This window comes from Propithecus coquereli, unplaced genomic scaffold (assembly GCF_000956105.1).
Source record: "Propithecus coquereli isolate 6110/MARCELLA unplaced genomic scaffold, Pcoq_1.0 Scaffold515, whole genome shotgun sequence".
In the NCBI taxonomy this organism is placed as follows: domain Eukaryota; kingdom Metazoa; phylum Chordata; class Mammalia; order Primates; family Indriidae; genus Propithecus; species Propithecus coquereli.
This window is the reverse complement of record NW_012151008.1, coordinates 508,411-522,321: the sequence shown is the minus strand read 5'-3', so window position 1 is coordinate 522,321 and position 13,911 is coordinate 508,411. Positions and strand designations below refer to the sequence as shown.

Below are 13,911 nucleotides of genomic sequence, written 5' to 3'. Positions count from 1 at the left end.
AATAGAGAGAGGCACGCACGCACACACACACACACACACACAGAGAGAGAGAGAGATGGCAGATGGCATCTTGCTCTGTTGCCCAGGCTGGAGTGCAGTGACCTGATCATAGCCTTCGACTCTTGGGTCAAGCGATTCTCCTGCCTTAGCCTTCCAAGTAGTTGGGACTACAGGCCTGCACCACCACACCTGGCTTGGCAGAGGAACTTTAAATTTTGTCTCTAGACATTTCTGTACTTTTTTGAATAAACATGCATTCATGTTAGTTGTATAATTTTTAAAAATAACAATTTAAAAACTATACAAAGAATGAGGGATGGAAGCAAACAAGGAGAATTTAGAGATACAGTCACCATTGACAACCCTATTCCAACTTTTCCACCCCACCACTTAAAAGATACTGTAATTATATATGAGATTAAAGAATGAAAGCAGCTTAACAGAAGTAAGCCTCTAGAGCTGCCTCAGGCTATTAATCTTCTCTCCAAAGCCAGGGCATCCTCCCAACAAACAAGCAAATTTAACAAGGCCAAGGATAAGGGATCTAGAGTTTCTTGCTCCCCCGTGCTGCTGCTTCCCCGTCCCAGCTGCAGCATGTAACACCACTGTTTTTTCCAGAGTACTTGAAAGGGCTCTCTAGGGAGGCAATCTAGACTGTCTGCATCTCCCCTTCCCAGAGCATGATTACTAACACAAATAGAAACTGGGAAGGGATATTAAGCGTGCCTAAAAAGGTTGGTTTTACAAAGATGGTGGCAATAAAAATACTGTTTCTCCAAGACCTGAACTATTTTAGCAGTTTGTTATAGACTCACTCGCATAAGCTATGCTTAAACTGAATTCAACAAGCATTTATTGAGTGTCTATTATATCCCAAGGCCTCGTGGAAAGAAGCCCAGTTACAAAAAGTGTAACACATGAACCTTATTCTCAAGTGTATTTGTGTGTGTGTGTGTGTGTGTGTGTATGATAAAATATAACAAGGTAATAATAACAAAGAGGAGGATATCTAAGCTGGAATTTGAAAGATAAATGATAAGAAAACAGGGCAAAAAGGTGTGGGAAAAGAAGAGAGGACATTCAGACAGGGAGAACAGCGAGCTAGTAAGATATTTAAGGAATTACAAGTAGTTTGCTAGAACTAAAATATAAAAAATAGAGGGAGGGGATCAGTGTGGGAAGAGAGGCAGGAGTCAGATCATGATGGCCTTTTATGATAAAGGGTATTGGGGTTTTATCCTGAAGATGAAGGTAAGCCAATACAGAGTTTTATAAAGGGAGTATTTTGTGGGTCATGAAGGCTACAATACTGAGCATCTTCCTGAACAAGATTAATCCTGGTCCATAAATCAATTTTAGGCCTAGATGTATCCTTTCCTTGAATAAGCCACTGCAGAACTTCAGAGCAAGAAGAGTTTTTCTGTATGATATAAACTAACATTTCTTGGGAAAATAGCTTCTTCTAAATACATGAAAAACTTAATGGAAAGATTACTGCAAAGAACTAGAGTTGACCCCTTCAAGGTAACTAACTAGGCAATTATTATTAAGGTTCCTTAGGGATCTATCAGATACAAAATACTATGGATAAGTGTGTCCTCCTCCTTTCCTTCCAGCCCTCAATACGAAATTTCTAAATAAAAAGGGAATATCAACCTTAGATTTATGTGTTTTATGCATAATGAGGTCACATCATGCTTGTCATTTTATAGAGGTAACCTGGAAGTCCACCAGTAAAATAAACTCAGCAACTATGTGCAAGGAGGATAAGATATAACTGAAGATAAAGTACTTTTGAGATTGGTATAGGTAAGGGATGGAAGAAAAATAAGGGAGGCTTCCTCTGGGTTAGTTTAGTCCGGCAATGTCTATTCTTGCAGGCCAAAAAATTCACAAGCAGATATAACAGTATACAAGTTTGATAAGGGAACATGCAAAATATTTTTCATCAACTATAATCAGGATGAGAAATTTCCAACTTAGCAGAAACAACTGCACATATAGTCAAATCTGGATACTCACATGTGAATTTTTCAATTTGAGGACTGCCACAGCACATTATTTCTTCAACTCACTGTAGGCTCACTTTCTTTTTTTTTTTTGAGACAGGGCCTCACTCTGTTGCCTGGGCTAGAGTGCAGTGGTGTCATCATAGCTCACAGCAACCTCAAACTCCTGGGCTCCAGTGCTCCTTCTGCCTCAGCCTCCCCAGTAGCTGGGACTACTGGCCCATATCACCACGTCTAGCTGATTTTTCTATTTTTTGTAGAGACAGGGTCTCACTATGTTGTCAAGGCTGGTTTTGAACTCCCAGCCTCAAGAGATCCTCCCACCTTGGCGTCCCAAAGCTCTAGGATTACAGGCATAAACTGCTGTGCCCGGCCCTATTTTTTAATTATATATTTTTTTTCTTATTTCTAAAGGCAAGCATGTGTATTGGAGAAAGTTTAGAAAATATAAATAATTAAAGAAAATTAAAATGAAGTTAGTACATCACTATCTAGGAAATAGCCTTACCAAAAGAAAAAAATTTTTGTGAACTTGAATCTGATCAAGCCTCTAGATCCAACTACCAATTTACAGGAAATACAGAGCACAGGGGGCTATGTTCAGCCACAGGGAGCAGTCAGCAAAATCCAATCTGTAGGATACTTACAAGACAAAAGGGTTTCTTTAACAAAACAGAGTTATCAGTCACAATATATGGACTTCATTTGGATCCTAACCCAGTCTTAAAAAAAAAGTATCATTTATGATAACCTTTGTAAGAAATCAGATAACTGAACACTGACTGTAATCATTAATTTTTTACATGTGATAATGGCAGTAGTATTTTTTTTTTTAAGTCTATTTTTCAGAAACACATACTGAAATACCTAAAGATTAAGTGATATGACATCCAGGCTTTGTCTCAAAATACTGAGGAGGAGGTAAAAAGAACTAGGGTACGGAAGATAGGGAACTGACCATAAATTTACAAAATGTAAAGCTGAGTACATGGTGGTATATATTATTCTATCTGCTTATGCATACGTTTTAAATTTTCCATAATAAAGTTTTTAAAATGATCCATCATCCACATACATACTCTAAAATGTGAAGAGAGGTTATTGTCTCCACTTAAAAAAATATTCACATATACAAACACTACGGAATTATATGGCATATCTAGTTTTTCACTTAGTAATACATAGACATGATTTCCTGTATCACCAGAAAAGCATCAAAAACCTTCTAAATGATTGCATCATACATATAAACCATCAGTCTTTTAAACCATTTTCTAAACTCAGACTGTTTCCAATTTTTGATGTAATCAAGAAAACTGAACTATGTATCCATCACTGAGCATAAATCTTTGTCCTTATCTATGATTAACTACCCATTGGAATTACTGGATCAAAAAACACTTTTTATATAATAGCTTTATTGAGATATGGTGTGCATACCATAAAATTCACCCTTTTAAATTATCTAATCCAATAGTTTTTAGTATATTCACTAGTTATGCAATTATCACCATTATCTAATTTTAGAAAATTTTCATCACCCCAAAAGAAACTATACCCATCAGCAATCACTTCCCCATGTCTCCCAGCCCTGGAAAAGGTATTAATTTTTAAATAGCTTAATATGCACTGCCAAACTACTTTCCAGAAAGGCTGTCCAATTTATGTTCCTATCAGCCATATGCCCATTTTTCCATATTTTCCCCAGAATTATCATTTTTTCAAACTTAAGTAGAAATTAACAACTCACTGCCATTTATGTATATTTGGTTTTTATTACTAGTGAGAGTGAAATTTTATATATCCATTGATATTTTTCCATTTGTAAACTGTCCCTCTGCTTTGTCAGGGACTAAAATCTAGTTAAATTAAATTATCAGTATAAATAAAATATCTCAGGCCAGGTGAGGTGGCTCACACCTGTAATCCCAGCACTTTGGGAGGCCGAGGCAGGAGGATGGCTTGAGGCCAGGAGTTTGAGACCAGCCCGGACAACACAGTAAAAACCCATCTCTACAAAAAATTTAAAAACTAAAATATCCCTTGGAATAGCAATCTTGTGTCCAGAAAGATCATGAGAAATTCCAGAACCAAACGTAATCTTTTTGAGGTTAACTATACCATGGATCCTCATTATTAGTACAGGTAAATTAAAGTTTGCTAAAATCACAAATAAAGTAATGACCACACATCTATTTTCAATCAAAGAAGATACTATTTCCAGGCTCCTTTGCTATTACAGAGTAAGCACATCTCAGTGGCACTTCAAAACAAAGCATCCCATCCTACAGGGACTGAAAGCCCATTATTGCACAGCACTTGTGACTGTCTGGTTAATAAGCCCAAGTCACCAGTAAATTTTAAGGAAAAAATTAACTCAACCTACATTACGTAGTGATAGTTGTTCCTTGCACAAAAACAGAAATGAAACCAACTAGCTGCTGATAATAATGGAGAGAAAGCACCCAAGCTTACAATTAGAGCAGATAAAAACTGAAAGCAAAGAGAGGCAAAGTAAACCAACGCATGGTTGGGAGTCTTCTTAGCTACCAAAGGTAACAAGAACCCTCCAAAGACCATCATCAGAAACATTTGCTCAATCTAGGTGCAGTGGCTCATCCCACAATACCAGTACTTTGGGAGGCTGAGGCAGGAGGATTGCATGGGCCCAGGAGTTCCAGGTTGCAATGCGCCATGATTGCGCCATTACATTCTAGCCTGGGCAAGAGAGCGAGACGCAGTCTCTTAAAAAAAAAAAAAAAAAAGAGGCCATGTGCAGTGGGCCTGTAATCCCAGCATTGGGGAGGCTGAGGCAAGAAGATCAGTTCAGGCCAGGAGTTGGAGACCAGCCTGAACAACAAGGCAAGATCTCTAAAAAAAGAAAAAAAAAAAAAATGTTAGCCAGGTGTGGTAGGGCACACCTGTAGTCCAAACTACTAGGGAAGCTGAGGCAGGAGGATCGCTTGCGCCCAGGAGTTTGATGACCCCACTACACTCTAGCTCAGGTATGAGACTCTGCCTTAAAAAAAAAAAAAAAGAAAAAAAAACCAACCATTTATTCAACTCATCGGAAATTTGATATGCAGATTTTCTTCCCCATGGAACAAATGTCTTTACTTAAATGGGCCCTCCTTTCCATTTCCTGTTCCTCATTATTGTTTTTGACTCAAATGCTAACATTTTAAATCAGAATTGCTTTATAGCCTTAATTACTTCTCAGGTCATTTTTTTCATTTTTTGGGTTTTTTGGGGGAAGGGAAACACATTTTTTTTCTCATTTGTGAAAACAACAGATTCCATAGTAACCTCCAGAGGTACAGTATGGTTAACTCAGATTAGTGACTGTAAAAGCAAATTCCAACAGGGAATCATTTTGTGGGTTGTTCTAAATCAATATTCCTAATTCAAAAACCACCTAGAAATCACAGAATGTTAAAAACTGTAATGGAGCTCAGCAGTCATCTAGCCCTCCTTGAACCGTGTGCTCTTCATGGAGTGGGGGGAGGGAGCTTGGAGTTCACACACATTTCCAGTGCTCATTTACCCTCCCCTGTCTCTATGTATGAGTCAAACAAAAAAGTTACTCGAACCTGTTCTTTTCTGATCCTGTCAGGATACATGCTTGCTGACTCTCACATTCTTCCCCAAATCACTCATTTACAGATGAGGTTGAAGCTAATGAAAATACAAGCTACTGGAAGGGAAGGCTTGACATTTCCATTATTATCCTAGAGATAAAATCAGATCAGTGACCAGAAGTAATCTAGACTGGAAGATCTCTGATATGGCCATCATAATTTCTCTGGAACCTGAAAAAAAAAAGTGAGAACCTTGAAATACTATAGTGACAAGGTATCTACAGCTATCTCTACCTTTCATGGTTGTTTTTTTTTTTAAGATGTAAGAGGGAACATTCACAGGTACAGAAAAACCATGACTGAGAATACAGAACACTACGAGTGAGTGCTACCTACCTGAATTCTGATGATTTTTTTTGGTACTCCAATCTTCTAATACCTCAAAATGCATAAAAACCTAAGTTCATAATGTGCCATTATTCAAAATAAATCATGAAAGAAAAACTAAGTATTTCAGATTTGATTTTTCTGACTTGAGCTAATGATCCTCCTCCCTTTCCTAAACATTTAAAATATTTGTTACACCTCATAGGATTAACAAAAAAAGTAAAATGTTTGAGAAAGAAACATTCTTAAGTGAAATGTCAACACTCACACTCAATATGACACCGCTGGAATATGAAGTCCAACTTTCATTTTAAATCTCAGATTACCTTCCAAAGAAGCTCATCTCCCCAAACAATTCTGTGAACTCCAATGCCCTAGTCTCTGGGCTTTTAACACTACCTGTGCCCTGCATGTAGGTATGAGTCCTCTACATAAATGGCATACTCAACTGTTCTTTCAGTCTCAAGAGTCACACCCTCATTTTGCTACATCTCTCCCTCACCTTCTTAGAGTGTGATGGGAAAGTAACAAGAGTAACTGAGCTCTGGATACACAGCAGGCAAGCTACCAGGAAATACCAGAGATAAAGACCAATCACAACAGTGCTTTAAGAGACCCAGAGTACAAAAGAGGGTTCTGAGTGAGATTCTAAACATAGCATATTAATAAACTTAAGTAAACACTGTTAGGGGCCAGCAAATTAAAGCTTATGTGCAAACCTTATGTGCAAACCTCAACCCCAAATTCTGCTTCAGAAATCTCTTTCAGACAAGGGGCATATGAAAAGTCCCCTCCTCAAAAATAACAACATACATGCTATCAATTCATTTGCATTGATAAACCTTTGGTTTAAAATTCATTTAAACCCTGATAAAGTTTTCTTCATCAGCCAGTCATAGTTCGATACAAATTGGCTTCTGGAGAACCAACCTTCTTCCTAGAGGTACCAAACCCACGTGGGAAATGAAGTTTTGACTGGATAAACGCTCCTGAATGAGGTGCCATAGTTAAGGGTTTCTGACACAGAGCAACGGGAGGGAGGTTGGTACCTGAGGGTCAAGGAAGAAGCACTACCAAAAATAAATGAGGAGTGTAGCAGGAAAAGTTTACCATCAAGTTTGCTAAAGACTCTGGAAGCAACAAATGCCAGAGATTGCTGTGACACCTCTGACCTGGGTCTCCTTCAAACAGGGAGAGAGTTGAACACTGTCTTCAGGTCAATGAACTTGGAATTATTTGTTCTGCTCCAGCTCACTGAAAATCTTCTTTCAGACAAAGCATAAGGTTTTGATTTTAAAACAAAAATTTTAAGAGGAAAGCTATTTTACCAAAAACACTTTTTTTTTTTTTTTTTTTTAAAGAAAATACATCCTTTGCTGTTTCAGTCTTATTCCATTCACCTGCAGAAGCCCCACCTACAGGGGTCGGTTCCCTTGGAACTTTCTGAGTTATGAACAAATCCAAACTAAGCTTGGTAGATCCTATGAAGCTAAGTCCACTTTGGGTGATGACAACTGAGAGGAGCAGCAGTTCATTTTCACAGAGCGTGACACATACAGATACTTAATGCATATTTATGGTGCCACTTTTCCAGCTCAGGAAAACTCACACACAGTATTAGACATCCTCAATTTCCTTGCCTATAAACCATGGCTAAATATGCCTAATTCCTTGGAAGAGGGAGGAGTTGCAATCATAAGAGGCTTTGGAACGGATGAAATCTCACAATCACTATTTCCTAACTGTTCTTTAAAAGCTTGCATTTTCTTTCAAGTTGCAGCTTTGGAGGCTCACTGACGCTCAGACTTCACAAACTTCCTTCCTCGATTATCTAACGTGTGAATTCGTGCTAAAGGCTCAAGCTTGTTTTCTTATCACACCTATGGATACCTTTTCACGACCTCACACCTCTATTCCAGCAGTAACTACTCAAATCTCAGGAGACAGTCTTCAAACCACACTTGACAGATAAGAGAAGAGGGGTGATGGCCTTAAAGGGACACCGCTTTCCCTGGCTAAAAAGAGGCGCCCTCGCTTACTGCGAGTGGCTCAAGAAGTTCCCAAAAGCTCCTGCCAGAGATAAGGGGCGGGGGTGTGGGCGCAGGTAAAGCAGGGAAGACAGGTGGAAAGCACTGGCAAGAACTGAGGTGCCAAAGCCTGGAGGCGGGATGGAGTGGAAGGAGGTGAGGCAAAAATAGGCAGATACAGGAAGGAGCCAGTGCAGCGAAGAAAACAGGGCAGGCGAGAGGTAGAGCCCTAGAGAAACCTGACGAATTCGCGCCTCAGAGGGTTTCCAAGGGTCCAGTTCTCTCACCAGAAAGCCGCGTTCAGCCCCAGGCACCACAGGGCGCTTCTGGCTGGCCGCTCCCACACAAGGGCTGCCTGCACCCGGCTCAGCAGGGGCTCGTAAGGCCCCAGCACCTCCACCAGGGCCCGCTGCGCCGCCTCAACGTGCTGGTCTCGCTCCCAGGAGCCTGACGTAGTGCGGCAGCCCCTGAAAGTCGACCCCGAAGCTGGGCCTGGGGCCGCGGCCACCCTCTCAGCCTCCGCCATCTCCCCCCGGCAGCCACAACATCCGGGGCCGCGGCCCGACAGTCACAATAACAGCAACTGCGCAGATGCGGGATTCAGTGGGGGAGGCCGCTTCTCACCACAACGCGCTTGCGTATGGGCTCAAGCACGCGTCCACCCAGAAGAGGGGGAGGACGCTGCGTCAAAGTACGCCCCCGCGCCGAGGCGCAGAGCCCGATCCGGAGCCGCGCACGCGCAGTCTGCATGACTGAAGCCAAATGAATAAGGACGTGCCATCGCCAGAACTCAGTTTTCATTGGAGCGGAGAAAGTTGGTGGGTGGGGCAGGTTGTTTGGCGCCTGCGTCTTTCCGCGAGCGGGCAAGCGAGCAGCGGAGTTGCTGGCGGGAGCGGGTGCAACGCCGGTGCCTGAAGAGCGATGCCGAGAGAAATCATCACCCTGCAGTTGGGCCAGTGCGGCAATCAGAGTGAGCGAACCTCCTGCCCCCCACTAGCCAGGTTACTTAGATGCAATGGGATCTCGCCATGGGATCCTGGACTCCGTCTGTCCTTCCCAGAGTCGTGGTTCTTGGAAAGGCTGGACGTCTCTGACCCAGTGTCCAGTTGCCCAGCCCCGAGGGGCCCTCCCTGCCCAGTCGCTGGCGTACAGCCCTTCCTGAGACATGGGCGAGTCTAGCGGCTTGACTTCTTATCCCCGGATCCAGGCGCTCCTAATTGGCACCTGCCCAGACTCATATATCCTCTTTCTCCCCCGCCCCTCCCCCAGTTGGGTTCGAGTTCTGGAAACAACTGTGCGCCGAGCATGGTATCAGCCCCGAGGGCATCGTGGAGGAGTTCGCCACCGAGGGCACTGACCGCAAGGACGTCTTTTTCTACCAGGTGCCCCCAGCGACTTGGCCAGGGCAGCCAGGGGCCCAGGGGCCTGAAGGGAAGGGAGTGGCCTGGTACCGGGAAACCCGCTGGGCAGAGGGGCCAGGCAGCTGTCTTGAGGAGGGAGGGCCAGAAGGAGCCAGAGTTGGGAGGACTTAGGACTTGGCCTGCCCTAGCTGATTGGGCCCCCTCCTGGACTTCCCTTGACAGGCAGACGATGAGCACTACATCCCCCGGGCTGTGCTGCTGGACCTGGAGCCCCGGGTGATCCACTCCATCCTCAACTCCCCCTATGCCAAGCTCTACAACCCAGAGAACATCTACCTGTCAGAGCACGGAGGAGGAGCTGGCAACAACTGGGCCAGCGGCTTCTCCCAGGTTATTTGCTATTCCCTGGCAGGGCCCACAACACCCCCTGTGAGGACAGGCCCTATAACTTCCCAGAGAGAAATGAAACGAGATCAGGAATGTATGAGTGCTGGAGGGGGAGAGACATGGCTACAGAGAGTTAACTAAATTAATTACAATTAATTAATATACAATTATTAATTAATATTAAGGGCCTACACCAACTAGGGTTGTGTGTCAGGCCACTCTGCGTGCTTTACGTAAATTAACTTATTTAAACCTCCCAGCAACCCTAGAGGTAGGTACTGCAGGTCCACAGTCTTATCTGCCTTTCCAGAATCCCAAAAGCTCTGAAACCAAAAGATGTTTCATAACTTGTTTAGCAGCAAAACCAAATCTCAGTGCAGACAGGCTTTTTTATAGTTTCTATCCAACTAGTGATACCTTTTATTACAGAAATATTAATGTATTTGATTAATGCACCTCAGACCCCCAGTGGGATATTATTTAGTATACATTATATGTGCCATATTACCTTTCTAAAATCTGAAATGTTTTAAATTCTAAAACATAACTGGCCCCAAGTATGTTAGATAAGGGACTGTGGACCTATATTACCACCTTCATTGTACAGATAAGGAAACTGAGGCACAGAAAGATGAAGTAATCTACCCAGAGTCACTCAGCTAAATAGAGCTAATTTATGAACTCAGCTAGTCTGGATATAGAGTGTTTCCTTGTAACCACTGTGCTGTACTGCCTCTCAGTGCAGATAAAAGGCAGCTGTGCTCCAAAAAAGGACTTTTAGGTACTATAGGGAAAATCGAGGGTGGCTACTCTGAGGTCAGAGTCCTTGTTCCATGGTTCTGTCTCACTCTGACCCTCCCCATGTCTACAGGGAGAGAAGATCCACGAGGACATTTTTGACATCATAGACCGGGAGGCAGATGGTAGTGACAGTCTAGAGGTGAGTGTCCCAGGAATGCTGGTAGAAGACAACGTAGGGAATGTTTGGCAACACCTTTTAGAAGCCACCTATTAGGTAAAAGACCTACCCATGTACCCTTTGCACTGGACAGAAGCCACTGGGCCTTGCTGGAGACAAGGCAGAGTCTCCTAAGCTATATGAGTTAGAGGAATGGAGGGGGAGGGAAGGGCTCAGGAAAATGGGATAGGTCCAGTTTGAAATCCTGCAGTTAGATACCTGGACACTGACTGTCCCTTCCCCTTGCAGGGCTTTGTGCTGTGTCACTCCATTGCTGGGGGGACAGGCTCTGGCCTGGGATCCTACCTCTTGGAACGGCTGAATGACAGGTAACTTTGTGTTCGGGGGACTAAGAGGAGACACAGCCTCCAACCTGGTTTCCTAAGTGACCAGGAGGCCCTGTAGATAAACCTCCCTGTTTGCTGGAGCAGGAAAGAGACCTTCTATTCCTATAGGGATACATGCTACAGTGAGGGATCCTATAGTGAGGAAAGTGAAGTTACGACTGAGAACCCAATCACACTCTCAGTGATGGGAACTGGAGCCTAGAATCTGGGCCCTGGAGGAAGGTCCAGGGAGTGTGGCCAGGTTTGGAGTTGGAATCCCAGATCCTAAGATGTCTCTCTCTCCTTTGCCTTTAGGGTTACAGACTTCTAAAAATCAAGTCTCCCTTCTCTATTGATCTTATGACCCCATCCCAATTTCCCCATCCAGAGTTAGCTGCTTCCAGACAATTGTAGGGGAGCCCCATGTTCACCAAGCCTCCAGTCTGTTGCCCTGATCCTCTTCTCCCAACCCCCATCAGGTACCCCAAAAAGCTGGTGCAGACATACTCAGTGTTTCCCAACCAGGACGAGATGAGCGACGTGGTGGTCCAGCCCTACAACTCTCTCCTCACACTCAAGAGACTGACCCAGAACGCAGACTGTGTGGTGAGTCCTGGATTCTACCTTTCCCCACTCCCCCACTTAATCATTTTTGTGCATTTAAAGAGACCATTTTGAGCCTTTCTGTGCCCTAGGCCTGTGCAAGGATGGGTCTTTTTGGTGGGGCTTTCTGGCCATGAGGCTCAAGGGAAATTAAGCTTCAGAGTCTAGGATCAAGCAGAGCTCCTGTTTTTCCTGTCCCTGTAAATCTGCCACCGTCTTCTGTTCCCCCGAGGTGGTGCTGGACAACACGGCCCTGAACCGGATCGCCACAGACCGCCTACACATCCAGAACCCATCCTTCTCCCAGATCAACCAGCTGGTGAGCCCCCACTCCTGGGCTCCTTTGGTCTGGAAGGAAGCCCTCCTTGCTGGAGGACCATCTGGGGAAGGGAGGTCCTGCCCAGGCCGAGGCCCATGACATGGCACCCCCGTCCCCAGGTGTCCACCATCATGTCGGCCAGCACCACCACCCTGCGCTACCCCGGCTACATGAACAACGACCTCATCGGCCTCATCGCCTCGCTCATTCCCACCCCACGGCTCCACTTCCTCATGACCGGCTACACCCCCCTCACCACAGACCAGTCAGTAAGAGCAGCCCTCGGTGTCCCAGGCTGAGCTAGTCCTGGGCCCGGCAGGCCCTGGCCCAGCCTTTCTCTGCCCCCCGCTGCCCCAGGAGCTGCCCTCTGGTCCCCAGAGGCTCAGGCACTGGCACCGAGCTGGCCACTTCCTTGCTGATTTGCCGTCCATCTTCCCTCTGCCTTTGGCTCCTGCCACAGACACCATTCTACCCCGGGTCTGATGGGGATGAGTTGACTTCTCTGTCCATGCACCTCTGGACCATGCCCTGAGTGCTGGCCTGGTCCCTGTGACCCACCCTCCCATCAGGTGGCCAGCGTGAGGAAGACCACGGTCCTGGATGTGATGAGGCGGCTGCTGCAGCCCAAGAACGTGATGGTGTCCACAGGCCGGGACCGCCAGACCAACCACTGCTACATCGCCATCCTCAACATCATCCAGGGAGAGGTGGACCCCACCCAGGTAGGCGAGGCCCCGTTGTTCTACCCCCAGCACCCACAGGGGTAGAGGAGAGGCTGCCCCTTCACTGCCCCTGTGCCCACTCCAGGTCCACAAGAGCCTGCAGAGGATCCGGGAACGGAAGTTAGCCAACTTCATCCCCTGGGGCCCAGCCAGCATCCAGGTGGCCCTGTCGAGGAAGTCTCCCTACCTGCCCTCAGCCCACCGGGTCAGCGGGCTCATGATGGCCAACCACACTAGCATCTCCTCGGTGAGTCTCACACTTTGTACCTTTTTGCCCTTACTCATTTTCCTGCTTATGCCTCCCCTCTCTGCATCCCCACTGCCCCTGCTTCTGGCTTTTTTTGCTATAGCCAGCCTTGGTTCCCTGGCTTTCTGGGCCATAATGTTACTCGAAGTTCTTGTGACCCCTGCTTTCTGCACACCCCAAGCTCTTTGAGAGGACCTGTCGCCAGTATGACAAGCTGCGGAAGCGGGAGGCCTTCTTGGAGCAGTTCCGCAAGGAGGACATGTTCAAGGACAACTTTGATGAGATGGACACTTCCAGAGAGATTGTGCAGCAGCTCATAGATGAGTACCATGCAGCAACACGGCCGGACTACATCTCCTGGGGCACCCAGGAGCAGTGAGTCCTCCAGGACGGGGACCCTCATCTGCCTTACTGGTTGGCCCAGGCCCTGCCTGACTGACCGCCCCCTCAGAGCACAGATCAGGGACCTCACTCATCTCTTTCTCATATACACACACACACACACACATGCACTCTCTATTGGCCTGGGTACACATTTACTTCTCTTATGAGACTATTTATCTTTAATAAAGAACTAGATATAAATCAAGTCACTGATCTCTTTGAAGCCTTTGGGAACTGGGGAAGGGGGGAATGCCTGTTCTTTCTCCATTACTCTGACAGGGTCCTCCCCCACTTCCAGCATCTTCAGTTCTGAGCAAACAGCCTCCCCTCGCTTTTCCTTCTGCCTGGTTTTGGAGAACACAGATGGGGTTTGACCCACCTGGAATTCCTTTGCAGGGTAAAAAGGCCAACAGATGTTACTTTGTTCCCTCTGTCTGACCCTCTCTGGGTCCCAGGTCCCTCCCACCCCTCTGTATCAAGGGAACATTCCCCCAGTTTCACATTCCCACTTCAGAGTGTCCTGTTGATCATCATCACAACAAGCCTGAGGCCACCACTCCTACCACCAGGCCATGGGCAAGCAGTGGAGTCACACCAAGTGCC

At 45.5% G+C, this 13,911-nt stretch overlaps 2 protein-coding genes across 3 annotated transcripts in view; one reads left to right on the top strand and one right to left on the bottom strand.

Annotated features, from left to right (window-relative positions):
- FAM134C (family with sequence similarity 134, member C) overlaps window positions 1–8,627 on the bottom strand; it is a 21,282-nt gene extending 12,655 nt beyond the window's left edge. The window contains exon 1 of one of the 2 annotated variants that reach the window (XM_012656671.1): window positions 8,289–8,627. In XM_012656671.1, the coding sequence (XP_012512125.1) occupies window positions 8,289–8,527 (239 nt within the window). In that variant the 5' untranslated portion in view covers window positions 8,528–8,627. Of the gene's footprint in view, window positions 1–5,599; window positions 5,702–8,288 lie in introns of those variants that run through there. The other variant, XM_012656672.1, reaches the window with a different exon arrangement.
- Window positions 8,628–8,780: 153 nt separating this feature from the next.
- LOC105820230 (tubulin gamma-1 chain) lies at window positions 8,781–13,513 on the top strand. Its single transcript, XM_012656670.1, has 11 exons — window positions 8,781–8,971; window positions 9,271–9,383; window positions 9,585–9,752; window positions 10,621–10,689; window positions 10,957–11,036; window positions 11,513–11,639; window positions 11,869–11,955; window positions 12,075–12,224; window positions 12,525–12,677; window positions 12,763–12,924; window positions 13,106–13,513. Exons 1-11 carry the CDS (start codon window positions 8,923–8,925, stop codon window positions 13,301–13,303), a joined length of 1,356 nt encoding a protein of 451 aa, XP_012512124.1. The 5' UTR covers window positions 8,781–8,922; the 3' UTR covers window positions 13,304–13,513.
- Window positions 13,514–13,911: the final 398 nt, after the last annotated feature.

Bases quoted from the DNA above. Each gene is read 5' to 3' on its own strand.
- LOC105820230 (XM_012656670.1), top strand. From the start codon at position 8,923: ATGCCGAGAGAAATCATCACCCTGCAGTTGGGCCAGTGCGGCAATCAG. The intron at 10,690-10,956 runs GTGAGTGTCCCA...TTCCCCTTGCAG, and splicing joins ATGGTAGTGACAGTCTAGAG to GGCTTTGTGCTGTGTCACTC. The intron at 11,037-11,512 runs GTAACTTTGTGT...AACCCCCATCAG, and splicing joins TTGGAACGGCTGAATGACAG to GTACCCCAAAAAGCTGGTGC.